General features: G+C 36.2%; 1 protein-coding gene across 1 annotated transcript in view; it reads right to left on the reverse strand.

Annotated features, from left to right (window-relative positions):
* DPYD (dihydropyrimidine dehydrogenase) overlaps positions 1 to 24,247 on the reverse strand; it is a 517,061-nt gene that overhangs the window by 103,926 nt on the left and 388,888 nt on the right. Inside the window, exons 17-18 of the mRNA XM_072419842.1 lie at positions 15,465 to 15,585; positions 13,279 to 13,398 (exon numbers count right to left, since the gene is read on the reverse strand). Of these exons, the coding sequence (XP_072275943.1) occupies positions 13,279 to 13,398; positions 15,465 to 15,585 (241 nt within the window). The remainder of the gene's footprint in view (positions 1 to 13,278; positions 13,399 to 15,464; positions 15,586 to 24,247) is intronic.

Here is a 24,247-nt window from a genome sequence, read left to right on the forward strand (position 1 = left end):
TTAAAAAATAAGTGATCCTGTTAAAAGCATCAATCCTTTCAACTGATTGGCATTTTTATGAATGGGGGGGGGAGGGGCTTCCCCCAGAAAAAGAGCATTATGTAAAAATAACAAAAATAAGTTTTTCGGGAAAAATTACACAAGTCATTGCCCCTACAAAAGCATAGGCTCCCCTAGTGTTTGTGTCATCTTTTTGTACACATTGTGTAGCTATATGTAGATGTGATTTTGGTAATATGATGCCAACACTAAGCAGTCATATGAAGTAGGAGAAAGAGCACATAGGAAAATCAGTCAGCAAGAGGGATGGAAGGTAAAACACCCAGACCAAGAAATGTACTGCCCCAATGTCTTCTGAAATATTTAGGTAATAACCCAGTAGATGATTTGTAAAGTTCTTGCAGAATATAGATTTATTCTTTTTGGTTTTTTGATCTTTTCTTTTAGGGTTTTGTTTGTTTTTTTTGTTCAACAAAACTGTACTTATACTTTAAATAACCAAAAGATAAAATAAATATGCAGTATATCAAAACAAGCCAAATCTCCAGGATTCAAGAACACTAACACTTTCCACTATACAGAATAAACTACAACAGTATTGTCCAGATGTATCTGTCAACAACCATTTACTAAAAAAATATCAAACTTACATTTTTCTCTCCTAATCAATCTGAATACCTCTGCACTAGAAAATATTGCGCTTGAATGTAAATAATTCTTCTGGCTCCAGTCCAAAATGTGACCCAAAGTCCCACACAAATATTATTACATTTTCTACACAAGTATTACATGGTGGTCCTGATTTATGAAAGCTCTCCAAGGCTATGGAGGATACACTTTCATTAATGAAGCTGGGTGATCCAGAAAACCTGGAATGGATTTCTTCAAAGAGATTTGCTATTTGTTATGTTTTCTATGCACATGTTTTGAATCCTGGACCAGATCTATTCCAGGTTTGCTAGTTTAACCAAGCTTCTTTGATGAAAGTTTATCCTCTCCAGCCTTGAAAGCTTCAATAAATCAGGCCCAATATGTTTTTTTATCTGGGAACATGTATGTTGTATATATATTCATATTTTCTGTCAAAGAATTCATTAGAATGCTTGGCAAAGTGTCCTGTCTGGAAATACCCCCCCTTGCAATCACAGGCAATAAAGATCCATATTTTTTGTTTCCTGGATATTTTACCCTGACAAAAAAAATACTTAAATTGTACTCTAAGAAAAAATAAACAGCACAAATATTGAAGACATTTATTATTAAAATTTATTTAAATTTATTTTATGTATAACTAATGAAAATACCTATACAGGTAATCCCCAGATAAGAGAAAGGGACTGTAGGTTTGTTCTTGAATTTGTATGTAAGTGGGAACAGGTACATTATTTTAATAAATGCAATTAGAACAGATGTTTGCCTCAACATATTATTAGGCAACATGGTGTCAGTTACTGTATAAAATCCTCACTGTGAGTTAATCACAAACAAAGCAAAAAATGAAAAATCTTTATGGAGCCTAGACATTCATTACCTTCTGCAGCAAGCTGTGCTTTGATATGCAAAAAGAAAAAAACTGAGTTTGTCTTGGTCATTAATCTCCCTGGAGGTCTGAATAATAAGTATTTTTAAATGTCAGAACGGTACATTTCCAAATAATTATTATTTTAAATTTTCCACCTGGTCCCGCCCACCAACCGCAAGGTCCCACCATCTAGCCACACGCTCCCACTGCCCGGCCGGCATCTGCTTCCCCTGGCCTTTCGTCCTCAACATTCACACATCTGCGGCATTGCCAGGGGAAGCAGATGCCAGGAATTGCTGGAGGACGCCAGGGGCATCATTTAAGGACACCGTAGGAACGTGGGGCCAGATAAGACTTGAAAATCCCTGGCAATTCAACCCCGAGTGTGGCTCGTGGTTACCGCTTTTGGTATGGATAATTCACTCCAAGCCACACTCGGCATTAATGCTGTGGAGGTTAAAGATCTACTAGATGCTGAAGAACAGCAAAAGACTTCTTCTGCAAGTCATGTGAACCGGCCCCTCCCACCCCCCATCAAGCCTTCGTCCTGCACACAATGAGCAGGGAAGCCCTGTTCGTATCTGGGAGTCGTCCTTAATTCAGGGACCACCTGTATTTACCATGACTTCAGCATTTTTGTAATTCAATATACAGCAGCATTCACAATGAAAGCAGTAAATGAGCACTTTAAACCAATCATGTGCTGCCAAGAATGTGCAAAGCATGACCTCATTATGCTCTTGCTGCTCCTAGTGTCCGGTTACAGGTGACCTAGCTGTTTTTCTTAACTATGGAGGAGAAAATATGGTCAGAAGCTGCCGGTACTGCCTGGTAAACTGCACATTTATCTAAACTGGTTGGGGAAAAATGCAAATCCCCTGGCAGGTATAGGGGCAACTTCATACTTGCCTCTTCATTACAATTTTGCCCAGCTCTCTGCGGCTGGCACATTTCCAGCTGCTGAACCACTGTCATTGTGGTGCTTCTTAAAAAACAACTGCAGATGTGACAACTTCTATTCCCATTCCCAGGAACCGCTTCCAGCAGCAGTCCCTGGCCTGTGAAATTTGTAAAACGCACTGCTGCCTCACTGCCAATGTGACTAAGCCGTTTCTTTAAATGTATTTTGGTAGTTTATTTAGCTGAATTTAGAATAAAAAATATTTATACATTCAATTGTTGGCTCTAAACATACTAAAAGATTTAAAAACACAAAATACAATTTGATCCTATAAAACATTTCAAAATCATTAGAAATGTGTATAATGCAGAAAACTATGTGTATAATTATTATTCAGCAGCCAGCAGGTGGGGCTCTCAATAAGTATCAGACAAGAGCCGAAATTTTGGATAGCAAATGTAATAAAACAGGATTTGGATGAGTCAGGAAAGGAACACCTCCCTCCCCCACGGGCAAATATGGCACCTCATTCTTTGCAATCACAGAATCATGTATACCCTGTAATAATACATTTGTAAAAATAAATATTTGATTCAATCTAAAAAATATAAAAAATATTGTGTACAAATTTCTAAGCTAAAAAAAAAGAAATTGAACACAATTGTAGACAGTTTGATAAAAACTAAATTTTTTAAATGAAAAAAAAAAGAGAAATCCAATTAAGTATTTTTATTCTGTAAAATACAATTTGTATTTTTTTCTATAGGCTTCCCATACAGAAGGAGTTAACTGCTAATACTTGAAATTATTATATGAAAGAGAAAAACATGTTTGTTTCATTTCACCAGATTGGGGACCTTTGGTAGCTCTTATTGCTAAGATGAGTACATCATTTTTAAAGGCACTACATATAAAATAACCTTGAATTAAGCAATGCACCTTTGACCTTGCCTTGTCATTTACGGAAGTGAAAGCCTCTATGAAGATGGCAGCTGGGTCCCTGATGAAAAATTATGCATCTCATAAACCACTTTTCTGCTGAAATGTCAAACCAGAGAAGGTCTCTACCTCAAACTTAGGAATTGGCATTTCCTTCTGTCTCCTTTGTTGCTATGAAGCACTCATGAGCAGTCATGACATATCTTGGACAGGTAAGGGGAACAAACTGTCAGAAATCTATTATTAGGGTTCTGATCTCTTCTACACTGACTACTGATGACACCATGTCAAGAGATATTGAACAATGTACAGGGAATAAAATCACAGCAATGAAAAAAATAAATAATAAATAATTACTCCTCTATGCAGAAGGGCAGATTTAGGAATATGTGTTTACCATGTATGTCACATTTTTATTGCATGGTAGAAATTAGAAATACAATAAAAAATAGAGAAAAAATTGATGCTGAATGTAAATTTGACTTTCTTTTATTGTTATAAATAAACTTTTAATATGAAAAGAGAAATACTAGTATTTTCTGTGTTGTATATATGGGGTTAATATGTTATAAATCACAACACATATTAATAATATATAGTCTGGGCATATTATTAGAGCACACAATAAAAGATAGATTACATACACACACTGATAAATACAAACAGCTAAAAAAAAACAAAACAAAAAAAAAAAACGCAAAATAATGGCTCTGGTTTGCAGCAGAGAGCAGATATCACTGTCTGTTGTGCACCTTAGGATTTACTCTACTCTGGGTCTGATTTTTACAAGTCATTCCAACATTTTTTCAATTCACTGCAGGGTTCCCCTGTGCAGTGCTACCCATACAGAACTCCATGGGACATTGGAGTTCTCTATGGGTAGCACTGCAAAGGGGAACCCTGCAGAGAATTTAGAAAATGTTGGTGATATCATGTGGTCAGGTCATAACGTGACTGGCCACCTATATTTTTACCCTTAATTGGTAAAAATGATAGTTTGCAAAGCAAATTATTTACTTTATTACTTTTTTTAATGTATTTATTTTTTATTTTGGTGGTATTGCTATAGTAGGACCATAACATATTAAAACAAAACAAAACAAAAAAAAAAAAAACAGCATGCAAAAGGCAATAGCAAAGGGCAGCTACATTTAGTTACATTTAGATTGTAGTTCTATATCTTATACTCCAACCTTGACTCAACACAATATAACCCACAAAAGTGTCAAGGCTTTGTCAATACTCAAAAAGTCAGGCAAACACCTGTGCAGTAACTCTTCATATAATTCTGTGGAAAGTTCTAACTTGTTGCTGGAGTATGGAATACGAAATCTACATTGGAATAAATGTAGGAAGAAAAATGTCTTGTTAGTGTAATAAGTAACATGTTGCATTTCTCTATCCAGGAACACAGTGTGAGTCTCATGGCTGGCTGCTCATGAATGAATGCAGTGTGGGAAAAATCCTCTGATTTTTCCCACGACCACGTTCATTCAAAAATGCAAGCCGCATGACTCACTCTGAGAGGAGGAGTATCGCAGCTGCATTTATGAATGGAGCTGTGAGAATCCTCCTCTCATTGACAGATCCCCAGGCACTATAGGTCAGAATGAGGGCTTGCAACTCATTCTGACCTATGGTGCCCGGGGATCGCTAACTGACAGGAGGAGTCCCACGGCTGTATTTATGAATGCAGCCGCGATAATCCTCCTGTATTCCCAATGGTTTTGCGAAATTTTACCAAAATAGCAGTTTTTCCTAAGTTGCCTAAATCAATACTCACTTTTTACATTTGTCCACAATGTAGCAGTAAAGTACAATATCGATAATACAAAAAAAGTGTAAAATTAAGTTTTCGTTTAATTTTGCTAATTTAAGGCTTCTTAAAGTTCATTACTGGACTTATGATTTTTCCATGGAAATAACCAGTCCAACCACCTAAAGATAGGTAATTTATATCTGTTGCCACTGCACTTATTATATGAGCATTGTTCTTTACTAAATGGACCTAAAGAATGATATACCACAGATGCATTTAAAAATATATATACACAGCAGTATTTTACCAGTTCTATTTAACCATTTACAAGAAGGATTTGACTCACATACCCCCAATTATTGCCTAACATATATTTGCTCCAAAGTCCAAGCACTAAATAACTTGGTAAGCTTGCCGTTATGATTATTTTTATCCTGCGCCATGCGGATAGCATACAGCTGCAACTATCAAAAAGATTTTATATCTTTTCCACACAGATTAAAGAATTACTTGAAAGAAAATGTGAAACCACAGGCCTGGGAGCTTTTTCTTGGAGGTATTTGAAGTCTGAATGTAACGTCTTTTGGTAAACTAAAATTAGAAATTCAGTGTTCATTGCCTTTGTGCATTTTACACTACCCAATCCCTCATGTATTTTTTATTTGTATTTAATGCCTAGAAAAGTCCATTTTAAAACAAGCAAAACTGACAAGGTTATAAGATGCCATAAAAATGTTCTAACATCTTCAGGATACTTTGTAAAGTCTTAGAGGTAGGTGTAAGGGAGAACTCCAGTTAGTTTAAAAATTGTTAATATACATATATTTGGGTTATTATATATATCATAAAAAGTTTATTATGTTTTTCTTCCTAAAAGTTGCAGATATGCTTGTGCAGAGAATTATAATTGCCTCCCAGTTGGCGTAGGCTCTGATGATGTAGGCTAAACTTCGGCTGGTGGAAAACCTCATGGGACATTTAAACAGTACAAAAAAAAAATAGGTACAGATAAAGAATTTACAATACTGGATACAGATTACACCCGATACAGATTACATCTAATCCAGTTTCAGTTTACAAAATAAACACTTTTAATAGGAAAGTTTAATCTGTTTATATTTTCTCTGCCTGGTTCCCCTCTCAATAAGATTTTAAACTCATGCAAATATCCTAAATTTTCATAATGGGTAGATATTAGTCTGGAGGAACTGGAGTTTCTTGTTAAAGTTTATTTGCACTTAAATTGGCCCACATATGATTCTGAGCCCCCATGATTAAAAGAACTGAAATACAATGGCCTTGATTTATAAAAGCTCTCCAAAGTGGAAAACATGGAATGGATCTGGTCCAGGATTAAAAACATTTGCTAACAAATAGCAAAGAACTTGAAGAAATCTATTCCAGGTTTGCAGGATCACCCAGCTTCACTGAATAACCTCCCTAGAGGTTCATTTCTTTCCGGCTATAAAAGTCTAAAAGCGGTACATTGTTTTTTATGAGTATAATAAAGTTTGAAACACAAAATCATGTAAAAACAATAAATTGAATAAATTAAAAAACTCTATATATTTAAAAAAAGCAAATTTTAAAAATTAAAAAAAATACACAATATACTCATACTATTATATATACTGTAAAATGAATGTTTTTAAAAACAATGTACTGCTTTTACAGAAGCCGGCCGGAGGAAGAAGAAAGAAGACGGAGATCGCGGCGATGGACGACACGGGACGCCGGCGGATCAGGTAAGGCTGAATTTACTATTACTTCCCATAGGATTACCTACCCAGAGTGTGACTCGGGGTTACCACTTAGCAACTTTTTTGTACTCGGAGTCACACTCAGGGTTATCTCTAGGGAGGTTAAAGTGTATCCTCTCCAGCCTTGGAGAGCTTTAATAAATCAGGCCCAATGAATGAAAGGGAAATGAAAGGGTCAAGCCAGGGACAATTAGGTTAGGGAGGACAAGCTCAGATGATTCTGGATGTTCTACAGTATGGAAATAAGACAGAATATTGTAGTAGCTTTTTGCACATTTTTAGAAGTTCTCAGGGCACATAAAAATATTGTAAGCCCTTTCAGCACCAGAAAGGAGTAAAAACTATTGTGTAAGGGTAAAGTTATAGCTAGAGTTCAGTTATAAAAGTGAAAAGTTCACTTTTAAATTTTCAAAGTTATTCTGGGCATAGATTCCTAATAATAAAATGGATATTTCAAGTAAGTGGAGAATTTTCTTGCCATGCAGTCCCCACCCCTTATTATATACAAGAAAATTGTAAAAACTATGTTATATTCTGAATTCTGGCACACCCTCAGACCACTGGCATGATCCTAGAAATCTGAGAACCCCCATGTCCCACATGAAAGGTCTACTGTGTAGTGCTGGATCACCTTCTTCTGTAAATTGGGTTCCTCAGATATCTCATACCCATTTAACCTCCTGAGCGGTTCATATTTGTCTGGATTTATATGTCTAAAAGTGGTACATTTAATTAATTAATTAATTTAATTATATATATATATATAAATAATCATACTATTTTATTATACTGTAAAATAATGTTCATGCAAGACAATGTACTGCTTTTACACATATAAATCCACTGTAATGCATTCAATACAGTTATTTTGTATAAAATACAATACAAATAGATTTTGAATTTCCTGCCGTGCCCCAACAGCAACGTACATTCGCACCAACGTCACTGGGAACTCCCCAGTGACTCATTGGGTGCAGAAGACACAAAGGAAGAGAGAAGATGCGAAAGACGACACGGGACACAGGAGGATCAGGTAAGACTCGATGTACTATTTTTTCCCATAGGTTTACCTTTTAGCAACTTTTTTCTACCCTGAGTCACACTCAGGGTTACTGCCCTGGAGGTTAAAGCCCTCTATTTTAGGGAAAAGTGTTTCAAATTTTTCATTTGCATTTTATTTCTTTCACAACTAGAGTTTTTTTATTTAGGAGGTGGTGGCCACAAAGTAATTGTACCTTGCATTTTCACACAAGGGTTTCTTTGAAAGCATTAGGATAAATGTAACTGCCATTGGTGAGATTTTTAGACCAGCCATAGTCAACTGACCACTGACCCCCAATAAATTGGTTTTAGCAGGGGTTTACTGAAACAGGAAAATTATTTTGAGGGTCAGTAAAGAGGTTGAGAAAGGCTGCCATAGAAACTCAAAAGGAGGATTGTTTTTTTATTTCCTTTAGAGAAGTTTATAAACAAGAATAAGCTGTTTATTGATAGAGAAATGTTAATAGGTGTGATGTTATTTATTTCACGTACATTACATTTACTGACCTCCAGCTTTCCAGCTGTCAGTGTGGTGGGCACTGGTAACTTGTGAAAAAATAACTTCTAGAAAAAAAGGTTCTGCCATATATTCTAGGAAAAGCAATTTAGGGAATTCATGTATTTAAATTGCAATCACTTTCATCATATCCACCACAATAACTGCTTTATTTAGGCTTCATTACCTGAAAGTACACACTATATTCAGCATGGTAGCTAAAGCAGTTTAGCAGATAATACAAGAAATAGATTTTTTTTTATAATGATATCCACTTAGTAATGTCAATACCTTGACATCACTGCTTACTGGAGTTTGTTACCATGACAGCACTGAGTACAAGGCCACTGGTAAAAGTTATAATACATATGGCGACTGTTCATGCAATATGACAGTTTCACAGCAACATACATAAAAATATTCAAGATTCACTTTGATAGAAAATGATTTTTGGTGCAATCATCAGAATTGTTATTCACCCATCTATTAGAAATGTGTTTATTGTGCAGACTGGAAAATCAATAACCTCAGGGGAGCAATGTCATAGTAATCTACTATTCTTGTGGCAAGTGAACCTGTCAAATATACCCAATGGTGGCAGACTTTGAGACTAAACCATTGGCAATATATCGTATGACAGTAGGGACATGATGGCTGGTAAACACTGTTTTAGATCTAGAGCCATTCAAAGAACAGCTGAGAGAGTATATAGTCAGTTATTCCTATCTCTTTAATGGAAATACATTCCCATTTTATTTAGGTATCTACTAAGAAATTGCTAATGATAAAACAAAACCTGATTTCTTTGGGATGGGATAGATCATCAAATTTTATTTTTAAATACAAGCAGGGCAAGTGCCTGAATTTGACTTGGGATGGTTGTTGGTTGCAGAAAAGACTATGCAAATTTGCATAGTTTGCTTAGCTTAGTTTTTAAGTTCAGTCAAGTGCAATTTGCATTAAATCTGCAGGTGGATTGCAAGAAAGGTGAAATCTCTGCATCTAACTGACTAATCTGTATTGGCATCATTCTCCTATAGCCCCTGTATAAGTGCTGGGGATGAGAAGTAAGGTGTAGAACAAGGTGAGGCATTTAGGAAGCCAATTTGGATTGCTGTAGTGATCATAGGCCAAAAAAGTAACATACTGATAATAGGGAAAGAGCATAATGACAGATGAGAGATAAGCTCACCAGTCCAATAAGAAGAAATGGGCTATTTTTGTCTTCCTCTGAAAATGCTTCTTGTCTAGTTGTGCATGGTTTTGCTACTACAAAACTGGAACATGTGTACAACAAACAAAAGTTGGAATCAGGTCAGAGGTTCTGTATACTTGTTCCAGGTCAGCAGTTTAAAAGTATTTTGGCAAAAGCTTGATACCCAGGCAACTAATATTTTAAAAAACAGACGTCAAGAAAGGTAAATTACAAACATCTTTTTGACATGCTATCACTAATGACTAAAAGCGCTCTACTTTCGATTAGGAATGGGAAAAAGCAAATGTATTTTGGGAAAATTTCACAAAACTACAATGCCCATAAACACTGCATTGTCACCAAAATTACTGAATGGGGAAAAAGGGGGGCAGATGACTGTGAGAAAATGTCCCAAAGTGAAACAATTTCACAATAGCTTGTAATTTTTCAGTTATAGCTATAATATCATGTTTGGTGGATTTGCAAATTAAAAAGTTGGCAAGCTGCTTTAAAAATATTGCTTTCCCATACCTCAATTAAAAAAAAAAACATTATGTTAATTTGTGATATGTTCTTATTTGCCTCCTTAACTTCAACCTTCTTCCTCAGAAATTATTTTTTTTGTACAAATTCAACTTTGTAAAAATGGCCTCCCATCCCTAGTTTTGATGAATTTTACCTCGGAATTGCTATTCCTTTTGTTCCTGCATCCCCTTGGATTTTGCCAGGAGCCAATCAGAGCTGCTTAAAGTGACAGATCACTCTAATTGGCAAGAGAGATCCTGTAACCAAGTTATGTACTAAATACATTGCTTTCTCCCAATGTCCGTCACTGTCTCTGACAAGTTCTTAAAAGTTCACTAATATTAACTGTATTTGCATTCTTTTATCTTGATGTTACCAATGAAATATATGGTTATCTATACCTGTGTCCTTAATTTAATGTTACAATTCCAATATATAGCTGAAATAAAGGTAAGAATCTTTACCTGCAACCTTGTAAAATAATATTACTGTTTTAATAAAATGTATATTTTTTTTAGTATGCACTAATAAAGGATTACTAATTATTAGCCAAGTTTGGGGGTAGGGTTAATGCTAGGGTTTAAAAAAAAATAATACATGTTTATTCAGTACAAAGAGAAAACTTCATTGAGAGTTCTGTCTGAGAACTATAAAATGATTGTTTTCAACATTTTAGGATAAATGAAAGGAAATGGTTTATTTTTCACATTTTCTCTGTTTTTTTCATGAATAATTAACATAAGCTAAAAGGTTTTTAAGTATACTTGCAAAGAAAAGCCAAATCTGTCCCCAGAATAACAGTATAATTTTATGTAAATACACAAAGCAGTTAAAAAGATATTAGCAGTAAAATCTACACACTGTAAATGGCAAATTTTGTTCTGATCACAAAGGTATGAAATAGCTTCTTAAACCTCTCCCCAACAGTTCATGTTTTGTGGACTCAAATCATATAAGAAAATCTATTGCAGCGAAGCATAATACACTAAAGGCTGTGGAAAGATGTAATCTATCGTTTTTAACTGTTTATAGAGCATTAATAGTTTGGAAAGTAACTTGACAAATACAAGGGATTTGGAATAAAGTACAATTTTAAAGGATGTAGGGCCTACCAGTGCCTATTACTCCAAAATTTATAAGGAAGGCATGAAATCCATCAAGCTCGTTAGGGCAGGTTAGGACCTGAAGTGGACCAAGCTTGAACATTTGACAACGGGTAATAATGAGTGGTAATTAACCGCTCAGTGTCATCCTCATCAATTTTCCATTGGGTTGCTGCATGTGAAAGCTAACTGTAGCATCCCTCCCGAGGGAGAGGTTCACTAAAATGAGGAAGCTGTAACTACACAAATTTCTCACTCCCAGTCTGAACATAGGCGTTTTTATGGCAGCTTACATATAACATGAGACACCCATCACTGTATCAGGCACCAGAGATCCAATGTAAAAAAAAATGATAAAAACATTTTTGTAGAGAATGTAGAAAATATTATTTTATGTATTCATAACTTGGTTACAAAGAAAAATCAAATGCCTTTCATGGGCCAAATGGAAGGAAATTAACCCTGAAACATGTAATCCTTTTTTTTAATGACCAAGGTATTAACAAAGACAGTTTTTTATTGAACTCTCCACAAAGTGTTGTTGGAGCTTTGTATTCTGAAAGATTTGGATGTCTCTAAATGCAGAGGAATCTAAAAAAATATGTTTTTATACACAGCTAGTTGTAACTATATTTGACTTGGTACCAGGTTGTTGTAATTCCCTGTACAGCAACATTTAGACTAAAAGAGGAAGGAACAGCAATAGTAGCCAACCAGGTATGCAGCATATCAATGAATTAATGATACGAAGTGAAAGCCAGAAGAGCAAAGACCTCTTCAGTCAATTGCTCCTCCCATACCATTTATTCAGAAAGCTACAAATGGTGGGGATGACATTAGTGTCTTGTCATCCACAGAGCTGTGCAGTCTGGCAGAGCTATGTAAGTCGCAGAAGTAGGTAGACATATATAAAATTCCTATGGTAGAAAACACAGCTTCCATATGTGTATTTTATTGGTGTTTTTACATATGTGTCCAGAGTTCGACTCTAACAATTTGTTTGTATGTTTGGTTGACTGAATAAAAGTAAAGGTTTTGTACTCGGGTCACACCAGTAGATAGTGCTGTGTCCTCATGTAATATTTGCAACATACTTTAACAGTCAAATACATTATTATTGAGTTTTTACGCACTTTACATGAAAACACTGCACCATCTATTGGTGGCCAACATAATGCAGAAAATATAATTTAGAGGAAGTGACCCATCATAATAAACTCAAAAGCATTGAATACTTTAACCAGTAAAAAAGTAGAAAAAGACAATGTGCCTTTTTTGACATTTTTATTGATTACTGTTTAAATGTTAGTAGTGATGGATGCATTTTGTGCCCTAGGTTTATATAGGAATCAAAGCATATTTCGTGTATAAACTAAGTATCTTAGTTTATATTCAGGATTATACAGTATATATCCTGTAGAGCAAAATAGGTCACATTTTTGTCTGATTTTTGTCGGAAGACTTTTGAACCTAGTTTACATTTAAGGCCAGTTAATAGGCTGACTTACTGTATAGAGCCTTACCTATTTCCACAACTTAATTAATTGTTGGCTTCTTTGTATATTTTCGAAAACATAACTTTTGGTAGGATTTGAGGACAAGTAAAAGAAACCATGCCACAGTAAATTAAAGCTAACTCAAGATATTCAAAGTTTCAAAAATCAATGATTTCCATTTCATCTAGTGAACTGTCTCGTGGTATTTTCTGTTTAGATTTCTAAGCTTGGCTGTCTAAAATTCAGAATGAAACAGTCAGGAAAAAAAACTGTGTCAATGGAAAAGGTCAGACACTGCCTCTCTTCTGGTGACCTTGCTCTGGTATTATACTGTTCGAGTGCACTATTAAGAAAAGGGCAACATCAAACTCTTCACACTCAATATGTTCCATCTGTCATAATTATTACAAATGCACTGACCATGTCTGAGCTCAGAGAATTGACTCTTACAGAGAACATGCCATCTGAGCTTCTAAAACAGACCCCCTGAGGTTTCAACAGACTTTAAGGAAGCGTGCAAAACATAAAGGGCAGCACCTACCAGACACGCCACCATATGTGGTCCTACTTCCTCTTCCAACTGCAGGCCATGGTGTTCCATCCGCCTTTAATCCCATCAGTCCTGAGACTGTATTAGTAGCAGTCACACCATCTGCACCACCTGCGGAAAAGAAAATGACCCTTTATTACTATAATTTTAGAGTTTACCTCTTTTGAAATGTTTAAACATATTTGCTACTCTCTGTAACATGATAGATTTATTTACTAAAGGAGAAAACATTACTTGCTTATAGTAACTATAGCAGGTGGAGTTTCCCCATGTTAGGAAGGTTGAGAAACACTGATTTAAACTTGTATTGTATTATATAAGACATGACCAGGGTAGTACAAACCTTTCACCCATCCCCCATTTTTCCACAAACCACCCCACCCACCTACTTGCCAACCACCACCCCCAAAATATTCTAACACATACTTGGACTTAAAACAACTGGCAAGCAGCCATTTATTTAAACATCATATAAAATAAATAACATTTTTTCAAATATATAAATTACGCTTAATTTCAAACTTCTTATAAACCAACATAAATTTAAAAAAATGAAGTAATTAACAATTTTACCTTCCCCTCCTTTAACATTAAACAACAGTAACCGTTACCTTGTATTATCTTGTTTTCAACCCTACAAACCTCCCTGTTTTAAACCCCATAAAAAACAGACTGCAGGTCTTGGAAAGCAAGGTCCGTATCACAACAGGATTTCTTTTCCTCGAACATCACTACACTAACCCCTAGCTGCCCAGCACCGCCTCAGGGACCAACAACTGCAAGTTTTACTATTTTTACCAAATCAAGACGCCAAACTCCTAAACCAACCTACACCACCCCCTTGTACCCATTATAGTGATGGGTGGGCTGGAAACTTTTCCTTCTTAAAAATGTCCTCCCACTTCGGATTCAACCCTTACCATGCTACACTCACCCTTTAACCTCTAACCGATCCCCTTCTCAACCCTCTCCTTAACCCTTACACTCCCCCCATCCCCCGGGCTTATGCTTTGCACCCTGTCATGCAGGCCCTACGCCTATTATTTTACTGCTGTGGGTCTCTCTTTACTGGCTGACTCACACTGATGTCCCTTTCCTTGTTCAGTCTTAACTTGTTGGTGAACCTCAGCCATAATAAGAATACTTGCTAATCATGGTACATACTTATCTTGTGCTGTTGCCCTGCAGCAATGACGGGTCCAGGACATTGACAATTTCACAGTGAACTTTTTAGAATATGGTGATCTTCTTTGGCCCTTGGATGTCCACTGATGAATAAATCCTGCGTGTCATCAGTGGCCATCATATGGCCTTCCATCTCTACTTACCAGTGTCAAAAATGCCAGACACTGGTAGTTAGAGATGACCACATTTGCCCAATATGAATGCAGTGTGAGTTTATAGAAATAGAAACAAAATTTGTGTTACATAACTGACTTTTTGCCAAGTGAAAAAATATTGTTAAGAAAATGTGTTCTTATAGTTAGCTGACTATCTCCAAAGCCCTTGGATATGGTATTGCCACCAAAATCATAGGTCAAGTGTGGGAATATGTCCCAACAAAAAATTATTAAAACAAAAATTAGCGATTTTTCACTGAGTTAAAGATATGGCCAGGGAAACAATTTATTTATAACGATTTATAAGTACCAACTGGTTTGAGAGGCAAAAAAATCCACATTTTTTTTAATGCCAGTGAGTGAAATTACAAACCCAAAAACTCTCCACTGGCTTTGTACTTATACATAGAGCACTAGGTTCAGGAGCAATCAATTTAATTTGGCAGCCAACCTAAAACAAAATGGGTTTTTACTAACTATATTTTAACTTTGACTTACAAAATGAATTCTCCCCTCAAGTCCCCTGCTGGAAGTCAAAAGTGAAATAGTATATATATATATATATACTTGGTATAATCACATGGTCTATTTACTTTCTCCGAATCCAATTTGTGAGGAGCAAAATGACAACAGGTTAATTTTAAATAACAAATTTCAACACAAATATATGAATATATAAACAACAGTGGTTTATAAAACAAATACAATAGTAGTAAATTGTAATAAATACAAAGGACAGCAAAATATTTGATCTCATTATCCAACAGCGCTGTCATAATTAGATTTTGATCCGATATGTCATACATCTTCAACATAGTGACACCATTTCCATCTCACCTTCTTGAGCAGCCATTGCAATCTGTACAACATCTGTGACATTAGGGGTCAGCTTGGCAAAGAAAGGAATTCTGACAGCTTGTCTAACCCAGCGGCAGATGTTGCGCACCAGTTCTGGATCCTGAACAAATAGGTCAGATATGAAAAAAAAGAAAATTGGTAATTTGTCTAATCTAATGAAAACATGGAGCAATGAAGTAAAAAAATTCCATTAACAGAGCTATTCTTGTAACGCAGTGAAATCAATAATTGAACTGAACTCATTGTAACAAGCAGCGCATATGTATTGTAATGCTGTAATGTAATATAGTTCTTAAGAAATAACTAAATGAATACAAAAGTAATTAACACAGAGGGAGTAAATAAGACAACATTGCACTGCCAATGTACTTTTTAAAGTGAAGGACCTGTTCATAATTTACTACTTTACCAGTAATGTAACTCATGCCTATGACACATAAATGGGGGCTATTTAAACGTAAAGCAAATTGCAACCTGGCAGGTTTTGTAACAATACCAATCCATCATGTGTTCATTAGCTTGGATACTGTAAACCAAAATTTGATTTGTTGTTATGGGATGATGCAGCTTGCCACTGACTAATGTTCTTTGGAATCTCTTTTTTGAAATGTATTTATTTTCATTATGCAAATACATAGATAGTAACAGCAATTAAAGGCAAATACACCCAAGTCATTCACATGGAACATAGATATTAACAGGTAGTTCAGGTCTACATATATACTTCAAAAACATGAACATGCTTCTGAAACAAGCAAACTAAACTGAGCTTGTACAATTAAGTGATGCCTGGGTCTATGATAAGCCAATAATGAGCTAATCTGACTGGTTCAAATATGGACCAGTCAGATTAACTCACTGCTTTTTGGATTTCTTTCAAATGTGGATTTCTTTCACATTATGTAAAAGAAATTGGGAAAGATCATTCCTTTTGATAATGCTCAAATATTTTTTTTTTAAAACTGTTTGCAGGTTAGTGGCATAGCAACAGGCGGGGCAAGAGTGGTGGTCTCAGACCGATCTCAACTCTAATGAATGCTTGTTTCTTCTACTGATGTTGCAACATTGAAAACCAGAGCAGGGTGTACCTGTTGGGAGTTGAAGGTGTGATACATTGGCCCTAATTCATGAAGCAGAATCGGACGCTCGCGCATTCGTATTTGCGATCTGAAATCGTACGCCGTCGCGCAATTCAGCAACTGAAAAAGCTTGCGGCCGGAGCCGCGCATCTCCAGCAGCTTTACACTGGCGAGCTTGCATTAAAAGTCACTGTTCCCCTAAAAAATCATTCTTTCTAATGCCACACATATTACCCTTAGTCCGGCTGGCAGTGAGGAGGCGAGTGTACGAGCACACTCGACTCCGGACCGCGGAAAACCGGCTCGCTGGAAGCGCGAAAGTACGCGCGACCAGCGAGCGCGGATTTCATTGATGAATTAGGGCCATTATGTGAAGGTGTCACAGAGTTTGGAGCAGTTTAAAAATGCAATCCAAAGGAGTTTGTATCACATACTCTTGAGTGATTCTTATAGGCAAAGATTTGTTTATCAAAATACAGAATGTTAACGTTTTGTACACTCTGTCATCTTTGCAAACCTAGTTTGTTGTCATTTATACCAAATACTTAACCTGTTTTAAAACAGATTTTATTTTGGTATAGAAAAACCTCTGGGTAATGTTCTATTCCTGGCAATAACCACCAACATTTCCTCTTAAGACAGACTCTCATCAATGCAGGAATAGTGGATGAGATCTGGGAAATGCTGTTACTATTTCTCATAATCAGCTCAAAACACAGACATGGTGTCCAGATGGACAATGATGCTCAGTTTTCTAGAGGTTACTCGGCTATAATCTTAGAAGTTGTACAGTTGAGCATGCATGAAACTTGTCAACTAATCAACAAAAAAGATCATCTTCCAAAGAGTGCAACTAAATGCAATTCGGGAGCCTGGCATTTGAGTTTTGCAGCTGTCATACATATCCCATGTGTGGCCAGCTGGTGCTGGCAGAAGTGTCGGTACAGACAAAGGATTAGAGCACAGGGGACAGTGAGATTGGCAGTTACATGAAAGCAACATGATGAAGAAAGTGGTTTAATTCATTAGGTTTGCTGCAACCATGCTGTCCTTTGAAAATATTTAATAAGTGTCCACAAATGACAGTTTTTTTTAAAGGCTAAATTCAATGTAATGTTTTTTTTTAACCTGACAAACTAAACAAAGAGTGAAATGAATAATTATCCAGGGCAGCAATTTAAAAAGTATGTAAGACATGTACCAATAGTGGTAGACATTGTGGGCCTGATTTATTAAAGAATAAAGTGAGGTAAAGTGATCGTGGAACTGATATAACTATGTACACGGTAAAGTAAAGTAAAGTATGCTTCTCTAAATTGAGAATAATGTGTCTAAATTGCATGGCACAGTTGAAGCTATTAAGCATATAAAGAATACTATTTGATCAAGTTTAAATTTAAAACTGGAAATAAACAACATTCCTGTTATTGATAAAGTGAGATAAGGGGATTTGTTTCCTGGTCATAAATTGCTTTGTTAGAGATGTAAGTACTGAAAAAAAGATTAGGACAGGGGTAAAATGGGAAGAGGATCTGGGGCAGTTAAAACATGGCATAAAAGAATGAAAGGGATATTGGTCTTGGAAAATCCATCACATAGATTAACACAGGTTATTATCGTACATGGGGCATATGGCATGCCAACTTTTCTGTATATGGTAGGAAGGCCAGAATCCTTTGTGTAGTAAATGGATGTTAATATTAACCCAACGGTATGTGTTCTGTTAGCAAAAAATCAAAATAAATTTGGGAATAAAAAAATTACAGTTATATGGGCGCTGTTTATGACCAGACGTGTCTTGATGGGAAGAAGGGTGGCTGTAGATACCCCTAGAGGGGAGGAATGGGAGACTAATTAAAAATAGTTATGGGATTATTTTATATAAAGTTAGATGGACAAATTATAAAGTCTCACAAATTTTTTATCACAATGGATAAATAATTACAATAATATTTAAACAAATAACAGAATTGGTTGAAGGAAAAAGTAAAAACGGAGGAGTGCTGGTTTGATGGTGATAGTTTTAAAGGATGTGGAAGTAGGTTTGTAAGAGAATGTGTATGTATGCGTTAGGATAGGTTGGTAATCAGGCTTAAATCTTCTTGGTATATTGATTTTATTATTTTTTATATGGTTTTAAATGTATGCTTGTTATGACAGAAAAATAAAAATAAAGATTAAATAATAGAATCAAAGAGAAAGAGAAGAAGGCCTTTTAAGGCATGTAGAGACAGGTATTATGTAAAAACCTTAATTGCTTTATTAATTAGATTTAAAAGTAATATTTAAAATGGTATATTAGAGGACCAAAATATAAAAAAAGGCATAGCATGTTTAGTCATTTCACATGGTACAAAATATAGGCTTAGAGAATTTACAAACTGTGAGTATTGAGGGTCAGATAAGGGGTCTCAACTCAACGCATTTTGCTTAAAAAGGCTTCCTCAGGGGACTTGTTCCTCACTGAACTGCTAAGAAGATAGTACACTTGTGCTGGTTGACTGTACAGTCCAATTCTTTGGACGTCAGAGGCTTGGCACCAACCAGACCTTACTGGTATAATCTTGTTAACTAAGGATATCTTGGCCTGTTACACTCACCCTAGACTTAAAAGAATAAATGATGATTAAATATTAATTTAAAGTGATAAAAAAAAAAATAAGGTGTGCTCTATTAAAAAAGATTTAAGCATTGGCTTTACATACAGTTCAATTTAACTTCCTCATGATCACTGCTGTGTAGAAAGGCCAGCCTCCAATAATTCCTTGGCTGTAATATGAAAATATTACATCCTTAGCAACCCTTCAGATGAATGGTCAAATCAACACCATAGGCTTCCTGTGCAGTTATTATAATGATGGAGTAGGGGATGCCTGGAATTTTACCTTTTCATAAAAAGCAGTAAGCCAATCAAAGAAACTAGAGATGAGATTTTTAAAGGCACAGAAGGCAACCAGAAATCTGCTGCTATATAAAGGCATGGTAATTATTTGGCAAATTTAGAAAATCTTAGATAGGTGTAAAAAAAAATGCAGTGAAATGTTTTAATAACAGACTTTAAAAAAACAGGTACATGATTTCGGGGAAACAAATAAAAAGTTCTTTAAATCCAAGCTGGCTATTTAAATGACTTAAAAGAAATGTAGCTTTTTAGTAATTTAGCTTTTTGGATAGTAAAATAAGGTGAGATACTGGATTTTTCATGTACCCTGCTAAACAGTGCTGTTAAGGAAGGGTGGGGAAATGTGGGGCTTTTTCATAATTTCCATTAACTCCTACAGACTAAGCCAATCTAAAGGTCTATGGGCAGAACTATACATGTTTTTCACTAATAAAACTACCCACAATGCCAACATTTGAGCAACTAAAGTCTCAGAAATGGTGGCAATGCTGCACTAAATTATCTAAAGATGGAGAGTTGTCATCCCATGAAAGAATTACTTGTTCAATAGTGCTACTGGTAGGATGAATGGATATTTCCAAAATGTTTCGGGTAAAGCTTGGAAAAAATAAATGAACCCAGTTCCGCTGTAGTGGGCCACCACCATAATTCTAACCATTAATAGAAAATAGGGTGATCTTCCATTTTAAAGCTCCTTCTAAATACTGCTAGTTTTTTGGCTTTAATACTGTTACAATTGGTTTTCCTTACAAGGCTAAGAGTTCAAATCCAGGTATTAAATTAACTAGCGTCTTGTAGTCCTTGGCAATTGTGAAAGTGGAGAATACTTTTTATTATTATTATTATTATTATTAATATTATTATTAATATTACTAAACAGGATTTATATAGCGCCATCATATTACGCAGCGCTGTACATTAAATAGGGATTGCAAATGACAAATACAGACAGCGATACAGGAGGAGATGACCCTGCCCCAAAGAGCTTACAATCTACTTTTAACACCAATTTAAAAAGGGCCTACCTGACAACTTCTTTTTTTTAATTTCCAAATGACTTGTATCTTTCCTTATGATTTATTTTGCGAGATAAACATCTTCCTATTTTTAATTTGCACACAACTCACCTAAAGTTGTCTTAAATGTTTCCTCAAATCACAGGTCTTTGCACAAAATTCACCTTGATTAAATTTATAAAACCAATATTGAAAGAAATTAAATAGGGTTTTTTAAAATATTTTAACTCAAGATTGCCCCAAATGCCCCCCCCCCCACACCAAATGTATATTTTTTTACATTACATTTATTTTGAATTTTATAAATCACGAGTAAAAGGGGATTCACACATTTTCACAAGTGCATCACCCTAGCAGCAAACTATCTTTAGAATGGAAATAATAAAAAAAAGGGATGCATTCAAAAAGCAGAGGTTCTGACATTCAGCAAACCTTACCTGAAGGTGATTTAACCATAAATACTGACAATACATGCAAATAATGGATTCACCTGCAGATAATGTTTGCTGTCTGATTCTTGTGTTATAAATCAAGCCCAAAAATGTTCATTGTTCAAGTGACAATGACCAAATTTTAACTTTTTGTGATGTATTCAGTTTTCTTTGTAAAGATAAAGATATATGAACTGCAATGGAAAACGACCAGCACTATACAAAATACTAGATAACTCAGAATATAGGCAGTTATCACATTTTGAGTGCCAATGTCCTAAAGCAGACCTTAATAAATAAACCTTTATTAACCTAATAATTAGGAACATTGTATTTTTAGTGCTTCTGTTCATAACTGAAAAATTATTTTCTCCTTCACTTAAATTTGCTCCATAAAAACAATTTTTTTATAGACTGTAAAAAATTGGTATATGCAATGATTAAACAATATTTCAAGTCTTTAGGTCACACTGAGGTTACCTGCTACAGGGCATAAGGGTTTGATTAGGTTTGTGTCATACATAAAAAATTTTAAACGAGGGCCTATAACTTCTTTAAAATATGAGAGGAACAGTTACAGATAGCTCACTTTAGTAGTCACGTGGGGAAACCCTTGGACCCATTACTGTAATAAATAGATACAAAATAGCAGGTAAGAAATCACACTTACCCACAGGCAACTGCAATTTAAAAACACTAAAGTCTCCTTATTGTCTACTATTTCACATCATGTTTTCAGTAGAGGTTATATAGAAAATACATAATTCTTAAAGGTTTTTTTTTTGTTTAAAAAGAAAATACATATTTCTTAAAGGTTTTTTTTTTGTTTAAAAACTACTATACAACGTACTATACAAGATACTAAGGTATTAAAATAATTTTTAAAGGAATGTATTCCCTTCTTACCAGCTTTTGTATGTGTTTGTGGGTATTTTCTACATACTTATGTTTAGATTTACAGCATGTCAACTTGTAAGGTTGGTATTTATTTTTACTACCTGTATATACCAACATTTTTACTACCTGTTATTTATACCAACATGAGGCAGAATGAAACCCTAACTGGATGACATTTTGTTTGTTAATGTCATTTGCATCCTAAATAACTCGTCAGGTTTTTTGCTACTTCCTGTCTGCAAATCGTTGCTGTAGAAGGGTTTGCTGATGATAACAGTCGGCCATCTACAAATCACTTGTAAATTCAGGAGCCCTTATGATATTTAGACAAGCCAGAACACAACTGGCAGTCAGTTGTCACCTAATAACATGAAATGATTGAAAAAGGACTTTAATGGCACGATCACTAGGTAGTTTGCATCTTAAATACATACTAACATTATTAATATTATTATTTTTATTATTATTATTAAGCAGGATTTATATAGCGCCAACATATTACGCAGCGCTGTTCATTATATACGGGTTACAAATGACAGATGAATAAGGACAGTGAGACAGGGGAGATCCCTGCTCCAAAGATTGCTTACAATCTAGTAGGTGGGGGAATTAGCACACAATAGAAGGGGAGATATGTAATGGTGGGAAGTAGTGTGTGTTTCAAAAGACAGAAGATGGGTAGGCAAGTTTGAAAAAAATTGGTTTTGAGTGCTCTTTTAAATGAGCAGAAAGTCGGAGCAAGCCGAATAGGATGAGGAAGACCATTCCAGAGAGTTGGGGCAGTTCTAGAAAAGTCTTGTAGCCATGCGTGGGATGAGGTTATGAGTGAGGAAGTCATTAGTGGGTCATTGGAGGATCGGAGATAGTGGCTGGGGTAGTATTTTTTTACTAGGTCAGAAAGGTAGGGACAAGAACTGTGGGGGGGGTTTAAAGACAAAGCACAGGAGCTTGAATTTGATTCCAAGGTGAAATGGAAGCCAGTGAAGATAACTACAAAGAGATGCAGCAGAAGAGGAGCGGAGGGAAGGATGGATGAGTCTGGCTGCAGCATTCATATTAGATTGTAAAGGAGAGTCAGGTAAGTGGTATACCAGAAAGGAGAATGTTACAGTAGTCCAGACTGGACATGATAAGAGGGTGTACAAGGAGTTTGGTCTGTGGGGGAAGGTAGGGGCAGAATTTGGAGATGTTGCACAGGTGAAAGTGACAGGACCTCGAAATGTTCTGAATATGGGTAAGGTAAAGGTGAGGTAAATGAGGGGGCAGAATCAAAGGTGACACCAAGACAACGTGCCTGAGGGGAGGGACGAAAAACAGCGTTGTTAACAGTTAGGAATATGTCAGGGGGAGATTTGGAATTTGAGGGGGAGAGGGGATGAGGAATTCTGTTTTATCCAGGTTGAGTTTCAGGAATCAGTCAGACATCCATGATGAGATGGCTGACAGGCAGCATGAGACCTTATCCAGGACAGAAGGAGAAAACTCAGGGGTCGACAGATAGATTTGAGTGTCATCAGCATACACATGGAACTGTAAGCCAAAGGAAGATATAAGACTACCGAGGAGGTGTACAGAGAAAAGAGAACCGGTCCAAGGACTGACCCTAGGGAAACACCAACAGGGAGGAGAGTGGGCGAGGAGGAGTTACCATTGAAAGAAACTTGAAAGGAGCGGTCAGACAGATAGGAATAAAACCAAGAGAGCAGTGTCACTGATACCAATGGAGCGCATGATTTGTATTAGAAGGGGGTGATCAACAGTGTCAAAAGCAGAGGAAAGATCAAGGCGAAGGAGGAGGGAAAAGTTGTCTTGAGACCTCCCTGAGAGGTCATTGGCCACTTTAGTAAGGGCTGTTATGCTGGAATGGGCAGTTCAAAAACCAGACCTTAGAGGGTCAAGGAGAGAGTTGGTACTCAGGTAATCGGTGAGTATTTTGTAGACAAGGAGCTCATGAACTTTGGAAACATATGGGAGAAGGGATATAGGATGATAGCTAGAAGGTAGGGAGGGGTCTAGTGAGGGTTTCTTCAGGATAGGGAGAATTATAGCATGTTTGAAAGCGGAGGGGTAGATACCAGTAGAAAGGTAGAGGTTGAATAGTTCAGTTAGCACGGGGGCCAGGGTGGAGGAATGGGCACAGAGTAGATCACAGAGAATTGGGTCAAGTGGACACCTAGTAAATGAAGATGATGAGAGAAGAGAGGAGACTTTATCCACAGTAGCAGGGCTGAGGGAGGCAAGTGATGATTTACTGGTGGAAGGGGTGGGTGTGGTTGGAGTGGCCCGGTGAGCAGAGCCATCATGTCTGATTGTGTCAATTTTATCTCTAAAGTAGGTGGCAATGTCTGGAGCAGAGAAGGTTGTTGTGGGGGGAGCAGGTGTTGGGTTTAGGAGGGAGACAATTGTTGAGAAGAGGCTGTGTGGGTTGGAAGCTTGA

The sequence above is a fragment of the Pyxicephalus adspersus genome, chromosome 8 (assembly GCF_032062135.1).
Source record: "Pyxicephalus adspersus chromosome 8, UCB_Pads_2.0, whole genome shotgun sequence".
NCBI lineage: Eukaryota > Metazoa > Chordata > Amphibia > Anura > Pyxicephalidae > Pyxicephalus > Pyxicephalus adspersus.